At 47.0% G+C, this 18,701-nt stretch overlaps 1 protein-coding gene across 21 annotated transcripts in view; it reads left to right on the plus strand.

The window, feature by feature from the left end:
* Window positions 1-18,701, plus strand: part of LOC144934252 (uncharacterized) — a 277,017-nt gene that overhangs the window by 184,848 nt on the left and 73,468 nt on the right. For 16 of the 21 annotated variants that reach the window (XM_078859921.1, XM_078859918.1, XM_078859913.1 and 13 more), the window contains exons 7-17: window positions 1,112-1,144; window positions 2,342-2,440; window positions 3,358-3,456; window positions 4,293-4,391; window positions 6,560-6,757; window positions 8,483-8,581; window positions 8,922-9,020; window positions 11,060-11,158; window positions 12,120-12,317; window positions 14,514-14,612; window positions 16,710-16,808. In XM_078859921.1, the coding sequence (XP_078716047.1) occupies window positions 1,112-1,144; window positions 2,342-2,440; window positions 3,358-3,456; window positions 4,293-4,391; window positions 6,560-6,757; window positions 8,483-8,581; window positions 8,922-9,020; window positions 11,060-11,158; window positions 12,120-12,317; window positions 14,514-14,612; window positions 16,710-16,808 (1,221 nt within the window). Of the gene's footprint in view, window positions 1-1,111; window positions 1,145-2,341; window positions 2,441-3,357; window positions 3,457-4,292; window positions 4,392-6,559; window positions 6,758-8,482; window positions 8,582-8,722; window positions 8,787-8,921; window positions 9,021-11,059; window positions 11,159-12,119; window positions 12,318-14,513; window positions 14,613-16,709; window positions 16,809-18,701 lie in introns of those variants that run through there. The other 5 variants (XM_078859909.1, XM_078859912.1, XM_078859925.1 and 2 more) reach the window with 3 other exon arrangements.

The raw sequence follows: 18,701 nt of genomic DNA on the forward strand, positions 1-18,701 counted from the left end.
TGTGTAATTGACTGCAAGCCAGGGATTGCCGCAGAGCCTCGTTTCTTGTATGGGGTAAAACATTATCCGTCTCCATCACACATGGGTCCTCGCCTAGCTCCCCTCCCTGGGGGTTGCGATACTAAATTTTCTGAGGCCATTAAAGAGCAATCCTTTGTGCAGTTATAATATATGCAATGAAAATATAGAACGGCAAAATGCAAATTACAAATGTACATTCTATTACGAATATATTTTTTCCCCCAATACACAATGTGGTATGCATTAAAATAATATTGTTAAGGAAAATGCAACGATTAGCAAACGATTGTAATATATTTAACCGAATTTCCTTGTTAAAAACGGTCACAAAATGATGATGATGATGTTGTTTTTTGCGCATGACATGCATGTATTCTTGAACAATGTTGTCATATGGTAAACACAAGAACGGCTTTGCTTCACATGAGTAATGCACAATGTTTTTTGTTTTATATATATATTTTTTTAATTTTCAGATCACGTTTCATCATGCCGTATTAACCATTCACTCTCCGGTGTGCTTCCGCCAAATGAATAACAACGGCTGTATGAACGGCAGGTTCCACCGTAGCCATGCGGCGCTGACCCAGCGCTGCTGCCGCATTCGCCTGCGTCCGTCTTTGCCTTGCCGCTGCCGTGCATAATTAGGCCGCCGGGCTTCTGCACTGTTTCGTCGAATCACGCACACCCCCAGCCAGTGGCGTATCTAGGAAAAATAATAAAGCAGAGAGGCACGCAGGGGTAGGTGGAGTCGTAGGGGGGCTGGCGGGCAGAAGGCAGTGGGGGGGGGGCCCGATTTGATCTATAAAGGGGTTGAGGGTTGTGTGGGGGTTATTGCTTGAGTGAACCCGGGAACATTCAGTTTTCTGCCTGACCGAATTCAGAAGACACTAAAGGAGTGTGGGGGGGCGAGGGATTGGTGGGGAGAAGGAGATGGGCAGAGCGACAGATACTCCACTGGCACCGGCCATTGCTTTGTGATGCTCACTGTGCGCGCGGTAGCAGCAGCACAACACCGATCACGCGGCACCGTTACTCATCATCCCACGTGTGATCTTTGTTTTCTCCACGCTGCCTGGCTTGTGCTCAGCTCTCGCAGATGATGCTGAACCAAACCACTGAGGTATAACAGCACGCGCGTGCCACGCGCGCTCGCCTACGTGCGAGCGCGCGTCCCCCAATGCCCGTGCACACACGGCTCACCTGGCCCATATCGCCCCCATACACGGGGACGTGACGCGTCTTGATTTTTCTCCGTAAACGCTTGCAGCTGAGCATCGAGATATCTACGTGCTTTTTCCACATGTGTATGCATGCTTGCATCTGTATATTAAGTATCTAAATGTGCATACACGTAAAAAAAATCCAAATATACTGTGAATGTGTTTTAATAATTTTTATATTTTCATACCAATAATTCGATTGGGATTGAGTGTGCAAATTTAGCTTTTACATTCATTACAAATCTCCGCATTTGTAACACGTATTGCCTTGCATGTTAAAATTGGGGATTAGTTTTAATGCCCTGAATAGTGATAATTCTGGTGCAGTAACTCCACAGCGGTTCACTTTGGGGCAAGGCAGTGCACTCGCGGGACGGAACGTGTGGCAATCCACGCGTGAGAGTCTTTCTATCTTGTGGATGGCTCTTGCCTAATAAGGCTAATTGGGGAATATAAAGCTGATAACTCTTCTTTACTGGCAGCAACTTAAGGGAATTTGTTGCCCGTTTATCGTTACCATCCACACAGTAGAGACAACTCAGACCCGTTGGATCGCACATTCACTCGGGATGCCGCTTGTTGTAGTCTCGAGTGATACTGGGGGTGAAAAACCTAAGCCCTCGTGTGTCTAAACCAGTTAATACATTTTTTTAAACATTCCTCAAATCCATGTGAGTGTTGGTTTTAATGTATCCAAATATCCTGTAATTCATTAGTGCAAAGGAGTCGAAGATAAGCTTACGAAGTTAGCATATAGATCAGAGCACAAACTAAAAAAAGAAATCTCAAAGAAGGAATAAAAATAACCTCCATTTAGCTCGGATTCAACTGTTGTAACATCATTGCAGAATGTTTTTTTCTCTCAAAAAATGCGACGTGCTTTGCCCCAACAGTGGCAAGTACCAGTCTTAAACTGAGGTCTGTGTGAAAGGAAAGAGGCAAATTTGAGGTGGTACGGGGGAGAAAAATTATTATTATAATACACATCTGGTGTGGGTGGGCAGACTTCAGATATTCGGCACTCAGTAGCCTCATTCACGCTGTGTCCTCCTCCTCCTCCTCGTCTTCCCTCGTCGTCCTCCTCCTCCTGTTTCCAGAGTGGCTTCACCCCCCTGCACATCGCGGCGCACTACGGCAACATGAATGTGGCCACGCTGCTCCTCAACCTGGGCGCCGCGGTCGACTTCACGGCACGGGTACTGATCCGCTGAGCGTGCGCTCCTCGTGGTGCTTTTGTTTGGCTTGTTTATGTTTAAAAAATGCGGGAGCCAATATGCCACTTATAAAAAAAAAATTAGGAGGTGTTATGTCCCACTCAGGACGTGTGTGCTATATTAGTGTCTTGTCCTGAGATGAATACAAAGTCATTTGGATCTTCTCTCAATGGGCAGTGCTTCACCCCGTGCCAGGGAACATCCCCTGCACATGACATCATAGAACTATTTCTGAAGTCGCTGCAAATAGCCCACTTTATCCGTGCGAGAGACACAACTTTTAAATACACTGCAAAGAGTGCTCATCCCATTTCAGTGCAACTATGTTATTCAATTTTGGAACCTAAGTAAACCGTATGATGCGTGTAACGAAATAAAATTAACAAGATTGTTTTTTGTACGATCAGAAGTGCCTGTGCTTGGGCCATCAACTCGCTACTCATGAGAATCCAGTTTCACCACAGGTGGTCGCCCAAATTCAAAAACTATAATCTACTAAAATGTTTTTTTTTATTTAACCAGGGGAGGCACACTGAGCTATGTAGCTCTTTTTCAGAAGTGACCTGGCTGCCACAAATCACAGCTCAACGAAGTAGCTTTTCACGTGGACATTTACAACAATCAAATCCTCTAAACGTGTGTTTCTAAATGTGGAGAGGAAAACCGTAGGACCCAGAGAAAAAAACTACAAGACCACACAGAGACCAGGCAAGCTCCAAATATACAGGCGTCAGGGTCGGGATCGAACCCACGACCTATATACCAAGCGAGGCAATTAAAATCTCACCACCGCAGCGCCCCCAAGGTTATGATCTCAGCTAGGTCGGGTGCCAAGCCCCTCGGCCCCCTTTATTTGAGACGATCTCAGAGTCGGCCACTCCCTGCGTGATGTTTTACAGAATGGCATCACTCCCCTCCACGTGGCCGCCAAGCGAGGGAACAACAACATGGTGAAGCTGCTGCTTGACCGGGGAGCAAAGATCGACACCAAGACCAGGGTACGATGTCCTGCAGTGCCCTCTCTACAGACACAGCCTGCACAATGTAGCAAGCCACTGCTGCTGGTACTGTCACCAATGCCAAAGACCCCCTCTCTTGGCCTTATAGATCTTTCAGGGCATGTGCGGTTAGCAGGCACCTATTAAAACCACAACAACAGACCACTTCAAGCGGATGGTGTGATTAGCACCAGGTCCAGTCACATTTTTATCCTCAGGGCTGATGAGTAGAAGCCACACCGCATATTATATATTTTTTCCGGAGTCAGCCGAGGATCTTCAGATACAACTTGAACTTGTCGTAGATGATATCTGTGACTGGGAATTGAACTCAGGTTTCTGGATTTGTGGTGCAGTTCGCAAAACTACTGCTGATACCACATACCACAACAGCCGGGACTTTGGAGGTAGCCCAGGTGGTGTTTCAAAGCAAGCTCTGAGTGGTCCACAGGAGTCGTGCGCATTTGAGGCCATTTTATTGTGGGTCTGTAGAGCCCTGCTCAGTTCAGCAGCTAAACATATGGTTGCTGCCAGACCTATAAATTAATTTTCCTACTAAAATGTGGGCTAAAACTTTTAAGTTTGTCTAATAGAAGAAATTGAATCAAGTTAAATTAATTACATTTCCAGTAATGAATAGCAGACACAGACATGAAAGCCTGCAAACTTCTCTGTGTAATGTAACGGCATAAGTGGCATTTTAATATTACGATCTTGACTCAACATTAGCCGTGGAGCTCATGTAAGATTTCACGTGATTATTACACTATCCGACAATGAATTGCCATGCCATTTCAACTAAAAACAGAAATGGTTGTTTCTCTTGGCACGTGTAGGACGGACTGACGCCGTTGCACTGTGCTGCCCGGAGTGGGCACGAGAAGGTGATTGAGATGCTGCTGGAGAGAGACGCTCCTATCCTGGCCAAGACCAAGGTACAATGAGCAGCAGCAGCAGCAGCGCTCACTTTATTGTCACCCCTCAAGGATAATCGTTCCCAGCACCACGCTCTCTGCCTCGATAAGGAGCCCGTACAAACCAAGCCAACGACACACACCCCTGATCAGCACGGTTGGCTACGTACGGTGCGAAAGAAGTCCAGCATACATACACACAACACAGCGGCATACGTCGGTTTTAGAAGTAGTGGAGAAGCATCTGAAGGTCGTTCAGGCTGCCTTGCTTGGACCATGGAAATGATGACCATAGCATTTATTATTACACCCCACCAACCATACATTTATTTCAACGCTGCAGTTCCATTGTTCGTTTTGCAACGATGCGACTCTTCTGCACGTGATGTGTTGACGTCCCGCTACGGCTGACAGAAATCACATTCCACAAAGTGCGGCGTGTCACAGCGACTCGCCAGAGGTGGCTGGACGCGTTTCCACCCTCATGCTCCGCTGGACACCATCTCACCATGCACCCTGCCGACACCGATGCTTTATTTAGGTTTAGGGATTTTTCTTGGCACAGGCAAAACCCCATTGGATGATAAATGCTCATTTTACGATGGGGACCCTGGTTACAGAAACCTGGTTGCACAGCATCAAGAACAAACACATGAGCAAAGCGATCAGACAACAATATCATGGAATATTTTTTGCCCATTATATAGCTGCTCACCCCAAGCCTTTTCGTGTTCTCTCATCTGACACTGGTGAGACTCGGCCTGAAGAAGGCTGTCTCTGGTGTAGGCCAATCAGTTTCGAAAACAATACAGACATTACCAGAGTTTGTTTGCATATTCACCACAAGTACGTGTGGTTAATGAAACCTTGATTCCTTGCAAAAGGTATCTTTTTGATGTTTGAACATCTTTCCACCAGTTTTATTGCCAGAAAGGGTAAAACCTATTCTTGTTTTTCATCATCAAACAACAACTTTACAGAGTCAAGTACCGAATGGCAAAGTCGTGCATTAACACGACGGCACAACTGGCACTCTCATTAGGAGGCTGATAGACCACATCACGTGCGATAAAAATACAACGTTTATAAGTGATCAGTTGCCGTACACTTGACAGAAAATCTGAGTTTCAATAGTCAATTTCAAGTCGGACAAGGATGGTAAGGTTCGGTTTTTATCCCGAATTCTTTTAATGCTCGGTTATGCCAGAGATCAGGGGCCGCCACACAGAAGGATTTAAACCGAGTTTGGTTCTCACCGACCAGGGGACTTGGAGCAGAAACGCAGAGGGGGAACTTCTTAGGATACGGGTATTTATCTGGGGGATTAGAGCAAATTAAATGATCCAGAGCAAAGCTGTCAATGTGGCTCCATTCCATGCAGGTGATTCACCCAATATCGGCAAGGAATGCTTGCGGTGCTGTTTCCTGCCACCGGCCGGCCCGTGCTGGTATTTGCATGCAAATTCAGCACAGTGGTCGTCACTGGCAAACGTAGCACAAGCCTGGAACCCAGTGCTTTAGAGGCAATGGATGGTGGACCACGTACATGTATGCAATTCCCAAAACCCACAGAGGTGTGAAGTGGCTAGCAGATAGCAGCACTGGACGTAGGCTCATGAACCTATCTGAGTGGATCTTGGTGTTAGAGAGATGTCCTCCCATATGCGCCACATTTCTGTGGGTACTTAAGGTTCCCCTAATGTACAAAATGCTCATTAAATGCAAGGAAGGACTGTATCTGGCAGTTTAAGAGTCGCTCTTCTAAATTTCTACAGTGCTTTACAAATATAATCTTTAGGCAATGTCATGCAGATGTCGAGAGCATTCCATTTCCGCTGTTTTTGTACAGCATCTTGCAATGTGGTCACATTTAGATGCCAATATATAAAATGCAAATAATATTTTTCAAAATGTTTTTGTTCTCAACAATACGTACAAGAGAAAAAAACCAGAACTCGAGTTCACAGATCACCGCAACTGAGATAAACACGTGAACCTATAGGCGCCCGGGGCTGTGCTCGAGGAAAAAAAATAACAAACGTCTGAGGCGAAAGCAAAATATTTTATTACATTGTAAAAACATGACTTGCCGTCTTCCTCAAGCGTGGAACGACGATCGTGGATGCGTGCCCGCGTCGCGCTCGCGGGTTACACAAATAACGCTTCCGTTGCGCTCACCCCGCGGGCAGAACGGGCTGTCCCCGCTGCACATGGCGACACAGGGGGAGCATCTGGCATGCGTGCAGCTCCTGCTGGGACGCCAGGCGCCCGTGGACGACGTCACGCTCGACTATCTCACGCCGCTGCACGTCGCCGCGCACTGCGGCCACTACCGCGTGGCCAAGCTGCTGCTCGACCGCGGCGGGGAGCCCAACGCGCGGGCGCTGGTGGGTGTTGCAGGCAGTGCAACTGCCCGAGTTGCCCGGGCTACAAGGAGGGGGAGAAATTGGACGGACGAATGGATGGAGGGGGTGGAGGGGGGGGCATTACATTTTTTGCAACGTTCCTCATGTATATATGTGTGTTGGACTTCCTTTTTGCACCGTACGTAGCCAAGCGTGCAAATTGGAGGTGCGGGAAAGGACAACAAACACAAAACTAAAAGCAGTTCTAAAGAAATTAGTTTGTCAATCTGAATGGTTTAAAAGTGCATAGCTCCTGTGGCTTCCTAATATTGGAAGGAAGAGTGTTCCAGATGGCCCCAGAAGCGCATCTGAGAGTGCGCGATTCATTGACCATCTTTGTTCGATGGCTCGCCAAAAGCTGCTGTGAGGATGACCACAATCAGACATTTCCATAAAATCGCATAGGAAACATGGACTCACATAGTGGAGGAGGCGAAGGGGGTTGGCTACGGGCCTCCTGACTGCATCGGATTGACCACTAACAGTCAAGACTCGGGGATAGGGGCTTTGCCAAGGAAGGGACACTAGGGGTTGGCATTGGGTTCATAGCGCAGGGTGCTAACTGCTACACTACCTTAACAGGTCACACACACAATGACTCAGAGTTCAGAGCATATCTCACATTGACTAAGGGATGGTAACGGTTGATGAACCACTTGCACTGGAGAAGGGAACACAGACGGCCGAATTGCCAGGGGTGTTGATGTTTGCAGTTCGCCTACCCCGCTGAAGGATTGCACATTGCGCACACTTGGGGGATATCACACGGCAAAGGTTAGAGGTCAGCGCTGAAGGATGAGGAGGCTTTGTCAAGCCTAACGTCTCTAAATATTCATGAGAAATTATTCCAAATTGAACGTCTGTGCATTATCTTGAAACTGAAAATGCTCTGAGCCAGATTTACATCTTGATGAAACGGCAAAGACACATTGTTGTTGATAATGGAAACATTGGCCGATTGTGCCGAAAAATTTCCAATCATTTAACTTCCAACAGCACGTTAATCAGGCCCCTTCTATTTGCATAGCTATGTCCGTGTAGCTGTGTACATGTACAGCCCTTTAGTGAATACACTGCTGGATTAAGGCTCCCTGACACCATGTTGGTCATGAGGGTTTATTTGACCATACTTCACCACGCAGTTCAGTGCACATTGGTGGAGGTGTCAGTTTAACACGTAGGCTTTCGCAACCAATATTATCCATAATAGGTTATTGGGTTAGAATGCGTATTATAAATATGTTTACGCGATCTAAACCAAAAAACCTCTGCCATGGCGGAGGTGTGCAGCATGAGACTTTAGAGCATAGTACGGTACAACGATGGGCATTGCTCCACCGCCCTGTGCTGCCACTGTGGAGCCCCAGCAGCCGACTGCATCCGTTTTAGGCCTAAAACCACAGCACTATCCTGGCTCAAAATGCCGCTTAACTTCTGAGATAGGGCGCATTTCCCGGCGATTTGGTTTCCAGGTGCGTTTGCGAAGTCAGATTATGCAATATCCTAAATCAACTGTGGAGAAGCAGAATAATGTGTTTGGGTCAATCTCAATTTTAACCGCTGCATCTACCGCTGAAATTGATGTATAATTTAAGTTACATTTGGGCACCTGTTGTTTGTGATTTGGTTTGCACTGACTCGCAAGGGGCTTGCTCAGGCAAAGATTTCGACTTCGCTGTCAAACTACGACTCTCGTTTTTCATCCAGAATGGCTTCACACCTTTGCACATTGCGTGCAAGAAGAACAGGATCAAGGTTATGGAGCTTCTCCTGAAGCACGGAGCATCCATACACACCACCACGGAGGTACCCGCTTAATCTCGCACTGAGCCACCTCATTATCTCTCTTAAATGTAATTAATAAAGTTTGTTTTTGCTTTGTGTAAGGGTTCACGTAATTTTTCAACTGAATACACTTTTCTGGGTGCGCGACTTACGCAAGTCGTTCAAGTAGTTCCCTAAAGTGCCCTCTATGTTTTGTGTTCCCATCGCGTGTGTCTTCGCCTCCGAGGTGGGTTTTTTTCTTTTTCCAATAATTACAGTCGGGGCTTAATGCAAGGGGCACCCATTGCGTTTGGAGACCACGTTAATAGTGTCTGTGTTTCATTGTGGTTGTGTGCTTTTGTGTTTTGTCTGCGCGAACCAGTCTGGCCTCACGCCTATACACGTCGCCTCCTTTATGGGACATCTCAACGTGGTGCAGCTTCTATTACAGAATGGGGCTTCTTCCAACGCCACCAACGTTGTAAGTTATCTCCAGTGTGACGGACGTAGAGGGGAGATTCAAATAGCTGCCAGATTAGACGCAAAATTTGGAAATTGTGCTTTCTCAACGACGCTCGTATGAACAAGTGCCTGGTTGATGCCTTCTGATGTCTCCGAAGCTAAAAGCACTGTCACTGCTATTAGCCCAAACTTCCCTGTGCTGAATAATGACCTGCAAATCACTCAATTGCAAATATCTATTGCAATTATTGCCCCTTATGATGAACACTTGGAAGGACCCTCCTGAAAGACGGTCTTTGAAACTCAATGAGGCATTCTGAGCGTAGATCGTAATAATACTGTTGCAAAAAAAATGCGCGCTTGGGAGGATGTGACAATAATCATCCCTTCTGGGTCCTCTTATTAATTTTGGGGGCGCATACTTTGCCTGTGAGCTGATGGGCGCGAACGTGACGGAGGAATAGCATTGATGACGTCCTGTGCGTATGCTTTCAGGTCATTCACCTGCTTGTCATCACCTCCCTGTCTGTGCAATGCTGCTGCTGCGAGTCTCTTGTCCGTTATCCCGTTGCATCATCACAGTTTGGCCGTCTCGTGTGCCGTGCGACACCCACGAAAGACGCCACCGTCATATACAACATTTGACCTCTCTTGATTGAGTCGCATAATAAAACGTTGTCTGCACAAGCGGCAATGATACGGGGTGTCCGTAGCCGGGCGGTGTTGGTGGTGGTGCACGCCCATAATCCAACACTGTGGTTGGCAGATCACACAAGTGTTGTGAAGCTCCCTTCCCGTGGGGTGCTGAGGTGCCATAACCCCCCCTGGGTTTATCAGGAGAAGGCATGAAAGCAGTAGACCAATCTCCATCTGTATGGGATAGAGTGTTGCCCCCTCACATTGCATGTGATTTCTACAGTTTCTTCCCAAATGCAAACACTCATTAATTTGGGGGGACACTTGGTACTGACTCACCGCCTGGCTACTTTTCCCGCTTGTCTGTGGTTCCTCCCACTTCTGTGTGAATACTGTGCAGCGTGTTATAAGTTGACCTTATTATACCGGTGCCGTCCGTTATTAAATTATTTTAATTCGATGGCGGTTTCAATTCGGCCTATAGATCTATGCACTCGGTGCCAATGCTTCCGTGGCGGCGTGGAAATTAGGTCTCACCCGAGGCTGATCCTTCCACACCTCCATGAACGTCGCATCGCCGTTCGCGTGAGCCCCACGTGTTCGCCAGCTTCTTGGCTGCGATCATTACACGTGCTACCATTCCGCGCTGTGAAAGATCACTCAAGGTTTAGATTGCTTTGCCACTTAATTTTTCACGTCTCCCACATAACCCACAACATTCAACCGGTTCAAACTGCTGCCTAATTATAATTGCCAAATAATGGAATATACCTTTATATGGACACCGCGTATGTTATCACAGCTTGCATCTACAGGTGTGCTGCGCAGTGAATTCACTTTGTAATTGCACACAAGTTATATTGTGGGGCTCTCCGCTGTTTTTTGGTTTGTACCGCGTGATATGAACGCAATACAGACCCGAATACATCAGAGAGCTGCACAACCGTGAAGAGCTATGCAGTGGTGGTTTGCTTTGCTTTGTTGCTGCTGGAAGTGAAACTCACAATAATGGTTCATAATTTGGAACATTTGGCATTCGAGCCATTCTGATAGCACAAGGCTATTAGGAAGGGAGACGCTGCTGCGCTTCACAGACGTAGTCTTCAGTAGTTTCACAGTAGGGGGGGCGATGTTGCTGTGTGCAATCCCAATTGCGCCATTTGCAATGTAATTTTTTGAATTTGGACCATGATGCCTGCAACGGCCTCATTTGACACGACGTCACGGGATCTTTAGCCTCCACAATGAAGCAGACGGCTTGTAGGATTTTAAGGTCACGCGCCCACAGTAATAACCGGTGGCCAGCCTACCGGATTGCAGCTGCGAACCCTCGCAACGAGCAGCGAACGTGCGACCGCCGTGCCACGCCACCGCCCTCACGGAGTGTGGCGTGTCGTGTGTGTCTGTTTGGTTCTCCCGCAGCGCGGGGAGACGCCGCTGCACATGGCCTCGCGAGCTGGGCAGCTGGAGGTGGTGAAGACGCTGCTGCAGAGTGGGGCACGTGTGGGCGTCAAGGCGCGGGTACGCAGAGAACACACCAGCGCTTGGCCTCCTTGCAGAGTTGCAGACTTCCGGTCACTTTCTCCATGCCACTGCTGGCAAACGGGCCTCCGCAGGAGCGAGCTTGAGAGAGCCACACACTCTAGGGGGGTATTTGGCCTCTTCCGAACTGGCCAAGTAGGAATGACCCACTCTTTACTCCACCAGAATTCGAGCGACTGTGTTGGACAGATTTATACTGCTGGGCGGACAGAGGAGGTGGATTTGAGAAGCTTTCACTGTTGTTTCAACTGCCATGCTGGGAGATGGTATCCAACCGGTGACCTCTGGATTAAATTTCCAGTGCGCGCACCATTACACCACGGCCGTTAAGAACCCCCAAAATAAAAATTGCATTTATCAGCAATTAATCGGGGGTGGAGCAGTGATCTAGTGGTTAGCGCACTGCACTATAACACTTGCGTCCTGAAATCAATTCATACCAACAGCCAACATCAGTGGCGATAAATATCTCAGGTTCATCAAGAGTGGTTAAATAAGTGCAATAAACATTCTATTGACTGCATACAACTCTCTCTGTTCACTGTCCCATCATCCCCAGCAGATCTTTAGGTCCAGCATTCACTTCTCTAGCAGTATTCTAATTGTGCATCTCTTCATAGCAAACTACTTTTTGTGATTTTGTTCCACACGTGGCTATGCAGTCCAAACAATTAGAAACCCTTCCTTGATCTAATGTAACGCCACACTTGTGTGTTCAGTGGACTGCAGGTGAAGCTATCCACGAAATTGTGTGCACGTGGTAAATTGGTGGTGTTCTCCACAACCCCCCCCCTCCCCCGTTTCCTCCAACCTGTCCTCCCCACTCATCCATTCCTCACTTTGCCAACTTGCCTGGAACTTACCCCTCACTGCGCCATGCCCCCTCTCTCGACACGTACCGCTTTCTCCCCCGAAACTCCCCCCCCCCCCACCCTCCAAGGAGGACCAGACGCCGCTGCACATCGCTTCGCGGCTGGGCAAGGCGGAGATCGTGCAGCTGCTGCTGCAGCGAGGCTCCGACCCCAACGCGCCGACCGCCAGCGGCTCCACGCCGCTCTACTTTGCCTCCAGGGAGGGCCACGGCGACGTTGCCTCGCTGCTGCTGGAGAACGGCGCCGACATCTCGCCGGTTACCAAGGTCAATTAAGGCTCAGTACATCACGGCGCTTGCAAACAGACGGTGCTTTACTTTGCATCCGAGGTGGCTCTCCTAGGATAGATAGTCAGGATTCATTTTTTCACTGAATGTTTTCTGGGTCGCTGCTAGATTGGAGTCGTGACTCATAGTAGCTGCGGGCATCGCAAGAGCTTTACAGCCCCGAACTTCGACTTTTATGGAAATGCTCCCATAAATCATGTAAAAAATTCAACATGCGGAAATGTTTGCATTAGTTACGTAATCACAGATAGTGCAGCGCAGTGAGGTTGCAGATGAATACCGTGGAGCGAGGCCTAAGTCCCGCCTTACGCCTCGCTCCACCAAAACTAAGCCTTCACCGAGCACAAGCTTCACGAGGAAGGATTCAGGTAAATGTATGTTTTATTGCATTATGTAATTATTTTCCTTTTGTAGCATTACGTAATTGTTTGTTTTCTATGCTTAGAACAATTTTTCCCATGTTTCTACTGCTAGTTTTCTTAATTTTAAGTTTATTTCATGAGTTATTAACCGTATGTGCCTTTTTTTAACACGATTACACTTCGATCACTCATGGTCTCAGCCAACAGCGATCGGAGAAGTCTAGGCCTAGCCTAATGCTCGGTAAGTGAACATTCGGAAGTGACTGCTTTCCGTTAACAATCAATATTAACATTTTTGTGGTATGCATAAACAATTGGATATAGTATATGTTCCATTTGTTTAATTATGGGTAGCGTTAGGGTAGATATTCGACGCAATGAAAGAATAATAGGAAGTGCAGAGTGGATGTACAGCGATACAGACAGCGATAGAAAATGGACGGCAGTGCAATACAGTGCTGAGAGAAAAGAAACCTAGTGATCGGGTAGGGGAGGCACAACTATTTCCGGCTCTAAGATTTTATCTTGATTTTGGGGGATAATTGTTCAGTTTCCGACATGAAAAATTAGGGTTACGGATCATGCTCGGGAACCTAACCCTTCTGTAACCTGAGGACTGCCTGTACCGGTCGTGGTGTTCTGGGCATGGGAATATTTTCCAGGGCGCCAACCCAGGCAAATCCAGCTGCAATTAGGCCCACGTGTTACGGTTATTTGGTTATCCAGGAAAGCTTTCAAGATAACCTTTTGCAGCATTGGTGTCTTCGTTTCTTGGTTTTTGTTTGTTTTCTTATTTAATCAATGTTTTGTGTCTGGGACGAAGTCTGGATCTCCCCACAATAAAAAAAAATCATACTTAGCAAAGGACATCACTCAAAAGTTTGCACAGACGGGTTCGTGAAACCACTGCTCGTGGTCACCTTGCAGCCAGCGTCTCCCGGTGCACTCTCACTATTAATAGTGACCCCGTGTTGTTAACCAGGTGAATAGAAACATCCCTTCACGACATTTGTCTTCTCCATTGGGGCATTCACATTTACTCCTTTTGGTGGAGTTTGTTCGCGCTTCATGGGGCTGATATTAACAGCACAATGCTCGCTTTCCCTACTCAGACGTTGGGCTTCATCCAAGCGTCGTCTTTTCAAGCATAATACAATGCTATTGTGCAGTTAACTCAGTGGGGCAATCGCAGATGAGAAATAATGGCAGTAATTACTTTATTTTAATCGAGATTGCCTTGATATGTGCAATAAATGTACGGCTATATTGCATTACATCAAAGGCAGTTCAAAGACAAATAGAAGCTATTGCACGTATAAAAACCAAAAATATGCACTGCAGTGTGCGACCACATATATTCGTCAATAAGTGCATTACTAGTGTTGTAAAGTAATTTATGCTGCAGCATGCAACAATAGCTTTACAGCTATAACAATAATGCATTACTGCTCTGCTTTCTTATCCCATTTTATACAATAATAATATGTAAGGACATTCTCTGGGTCGTGGGGAAATGTGATCTATGTTGCTTATGGAAAGACTTTTCCTTGAGCAGTGATTATAAACCCCTTATGGACCTATGGGCCACGGGCAACCCTCTAAACAACGATTTCTGCAGACCACCATGCGCCAACAATGCACTCTTCCAAAGTCAAACGACTCGTTTAATTCGTAGAATGTGCAACACTTCCACAGACCACTTTGCCACGGCCTTGCGGGCACCTCGGTGGGAACTCGCTGGGTTTTAGTTCGCAACCAAATGCATCAGCAGGAGTTGTGGGGTGTTTAGTAACTTTCTTGGTGTGCCCTACAGAAAGGGTTCACGCCACTCCACATTGCCTCCAAGTACGGCCGACTGGAAGTCGCCACTTTACTTCTGGAGAAATACGCGTCTGCTGACCCCAAGGGCAAGGTATTAGCACTGCTGACCCATCACACATGCGCACCCACATGTACAAATGCAAAGACAAAGATTATCCGTAGAGCCTTAACAGACTGTTGGGGCAAGTGCTGTTAGCGAACAACTATGAAGACCAGCATGGCATACGAGGGGGTGGGTGGTCAACCCCACGCCTGGCTGTCTTTGTTTCCTGATTGGCGATATTTACACACCACACCAGGTACTAATTTTAGGCTGAGTCGATCTAGGAAAGACCCAGGACTGGTTCTGGTCATCATTGGTGTTGGCCGTGAACAGGAATCAAACTCAGGTCGCCAGGTTCGTAGCGCAGCACGCTAACTGTTCCACGACCGCTCCCCACCAACATTCACACTTACACACACACCAATATGATGTAGAAATACAAGAGTAGCAGTAATTTAGTTAGAAAAATCTACAGTAGATTACCTACTTAATAGAACCATTGTGAAAGTGTATATCAATGTTGTGACAAAGCTATTTACGCAAGAATAAACGTTCTTATTTCTCGGCCAAGTTACATGTTTTTGTTTCCAAATTTCATTTCAACTATGCTTTTGGCAGCGTCACGATATGAGATGAAGTTTCCATTTGGGGAATCTCACAGAGCAATGTAAAATGGCCCCTTGTCTTTGAAAACGGCAGCTCGAAGAAGGAGCGGTTACAGACCTAATTCTGAGATCTCTGAAAGTGACCCATATTTCGAGGAACGGTCCTACCAAATCTAGGTAGGGCACGACTCAAATCTGCCTTTGGGACACGGAGCAGCCAATCGTCATCAGGCTGGGTGCTGCTATACAGCAACAGACTGTGAAGCTTCATGTTCAGCCGCTCATAACCTTCTTCCGATTGCTTCGACATCACCAGAACTGATTTTGACTCACCACCCTGCAAGATTTTCTGACCGGGGTTGCGGATCAATAAAGAAATAAATAACGTGATAAAAAAAAAATCTGCACACCACCGGTGTACTACCGATTCGTTCATTTATATTATTGTTGTATTTGGAATTTGTTATGAGATGGTTTGTGCTCAGCTAATGGTTACTGGGCTGAGACTATCCACTTACTACACCTTAATCAGTTTCCTGACACCGTATTCAAACCCAGGGTCTCGGCAGTTGCAGCTCAGTGATGTGAACTCGAAGCGACCGGGCCACCTCCAGCCAAATACAATTATTAAAGACGTGTATCCACGCATATGCTAGAACAATTTGTTATTCTGTTTACTCTGTAATCATTCAGGGATAATATGGCTTAGTTCACGATCAGCACCCCCCACTTACGTAAATTAACGATATGGATTATGCGTGCGATTTTTGGGTATGTCCGAGGAGTGATGGTCCAGTGGTTAGCGCACTGTGCAATCTGAGTGTTCTTTCAAATGCTTCTGGTCTCCTTCCTAAACCTGGGCCTCCGAAAGTCAACGAAAAATGTAGCACTTGGATGAGGTGTGTGAACATCATCACTGGGGAGGCAAAGGTGGCACGGCATGGTGTTGGCCACGCCACCCCCTTGGGCACCATACCGGCCTCAATATGAATAGGTGCTCGCAAACAATACATGCCAGTCTACAAGGCTATATAGGCACCAACCAATGAATTGTTTGGTTTTTAACAGTCCCTGTTTGCTCCGGGTCTATGTGCACGGGTGCGAAATAATGATTCTGGCCAGTAGGTGGCTGACGGGGCTCTGGAGTAGAAACCTCGTATCCACACAGCCGCGGAGGCAATGCAGGCCTGCTCAGTATGATATACATATTGTTGCGTTTGACAGAAATTCAAATTAATGGGTCTCCATCGACCTGGTGCCCCTCATCTATCCACTTCGAATGTGCAAGATATAGAAGGGAACCTATGTGTGTCTGTGTGGGTGTGCACGTGTTGTGTTCTCGTTGGGGTCTACAGGTGGTGCATCGGCCAGTCATCTTAGTCAGACAACCCATGGCACTTGGGGTCTGTCCCGTGACCTTCCTGCCAGCGGGCTTTCGACAATTCACGTGGCATTAGAGTGCACAGCTGGCACAAGCGCCATAGTGATGGCACTGCCGCTTCATGCGAATTGCGGTTGTTGTTGTGTTCTCGTTGGACAGAACGGACTGACCCCGCTGCACGTGGCCACGCACTACGACCATCAGAAAGTGGCGCTGCTGCTGCTCGACAAAGGGGCCTCCCCGCATTCAACTGCCAAGGTCAGCCCAGCTCACACACCTCGCCCCGACGTGCACGCACACCGTACGCTGCCCCGCGCTCCTTGGATATTGTAAATAGCCTGGTCACAATAGCGGTGATTGACGTTTGTTCTTTCTCTCCATTTTATTTTTATCGTGAGCAAATTTGACCACAAAAATGTGAATAAAACTATACATTTTGTTGATTGCAGTTTTTCAAGTAATATTGACATAGTTTTAATTTTATTGAAATGCATCGTATTTCACTTTGTGAACTTTGGAAATTTCTTTGGCATTGTGTGCAACAACAAGTGCTGACAATGACCATCAATACTGACATTTTCTCACTTTATGCTTTCCTTTATTCTCAACGTTTCTTCCAATTGTCATCACAATTGTTATACACTGCTCAAATTCACTCTCCTGAGGCATCGTAACAATAACAGAACGATCCAAGGGGCCGGAGCTTATAGGCACGGTGGTTTGCACGCTGTGCTGTCTATCGAGTGACCTGAGCTCTATTCCAATCCAGGGCAAAGTATCGGCAGCAAATGATATCTGATCCGGTCGTTGGGTCTTCATCAACACATTTTGGCCATCGTTGTGCAGTGTGGTCAAACAGCCCCCACGATCTAAACAAATGGAGAGGTCCATATCCAGCAATGGTTTGGAAAATGATTGTTAATTCTTATTCTTATTATCAATTAGATATATAACATGATCCATGTGCCATTTATATCACTGCAGTGGGATAGTTTTACTTAAAATAGATTTCACCCGTTCACTCCGGTTCAGTGAAGGGACATCTGGCCATGACATTAGCACTTCGTGCCCTATCTTTATGATGGAATTACTGGAATATTTGATGATTACCCAAATGATCAGATTATGTACTCGCTCGGGAATATTTCCACATCGCGATTTGCACATCCCACCAACACTGTGCAAGAGGCACGCACTCCGACCACCAGGCGACCAAGTCGGCCTACGCACCACGTACCTCCAGACACGGTCCTCGTTTTGCGTTCAAAATTCGCGACTTGATATCCAAATGACTCAACCGCTCTATAGTATGTATGTACGTATGTTGATCTTCTTTCGCTCTGTACATAGCCAACCGTGCTTATTGGAGGTGTGGGGGAAGGACAGCAATCTAAACACAAAGCGCAGTTGTAAAGAAAGGCGTTTTCAATCTTGATTTGAAAGTGCATAGCTCCTGTCACTGATGACAATTCAACTCTGCTGAGGATTTTACCTGCTTTGTTTAATGATCAATATCGGACAGCAAACCTTCTACCTACCTTACCACCAATATCATTAATGAAGCACAGAATGCTCTGTTTGCTGTGCTGTATGTATGTATGTTTAACTTATTTCGCAGCACATGTAACCAATCATGCGGGGGAAGGACAATAAACTAAACACAAAAGCAGGTCTACAGAAATTAGTTTTAAATCGAGCATTAAAAATGCATAGATACGAGTGGCTTCCTAATATTGGAAGAAAGAGCGTTTCAGACGGCCACAGAAGTGCATCTGCTAAGCGCGTGATTGCCACGTCATCGAGACCAATACACCTTCTCACTTCATTTTCTTGGCCACCGCCATAAGGGGGGGGGGGGGGGCGTTCTCCACGGTGTGGGACCGCCGTGTGTGGGGGCAGGTGCCCCAGTAGTCGCACGAAGCGGGGGGTCACGGGCGTACAAACACATGCCGAATCGGCGTGCCAGTTGCTGTGGCCAGATCGATGTTCGTGCAGAAACAGCGAGACGCTGCCGTTGCGTGAACAGCTGTTTGTTCTTTCTGGGCACGGCCTGTTAACGGCTCGCGTACGATTCGATGAATTCAATCAGAATGTTTATTTATACTGGAGGAATCCGATGAGCCGTAAAGCTCTTTTTCACAGATGTCCAGT

This window comes from Lampetra fluviatilis, chromosome 9 (assembly GCF_964198595.1).
Source record: "Lampetra fluviatilis chromosome 9, kcLamFluv1.1, whole genome shotgun sequence".
Classification (NCBI taxonomy): domain Eukaryota; kingdom Metazoa; phylum Chordata; class Hyperoartia; order Petromyzontiformes; family Petromyzontidae; genus Lampetra; species Lampetra fluviatilis.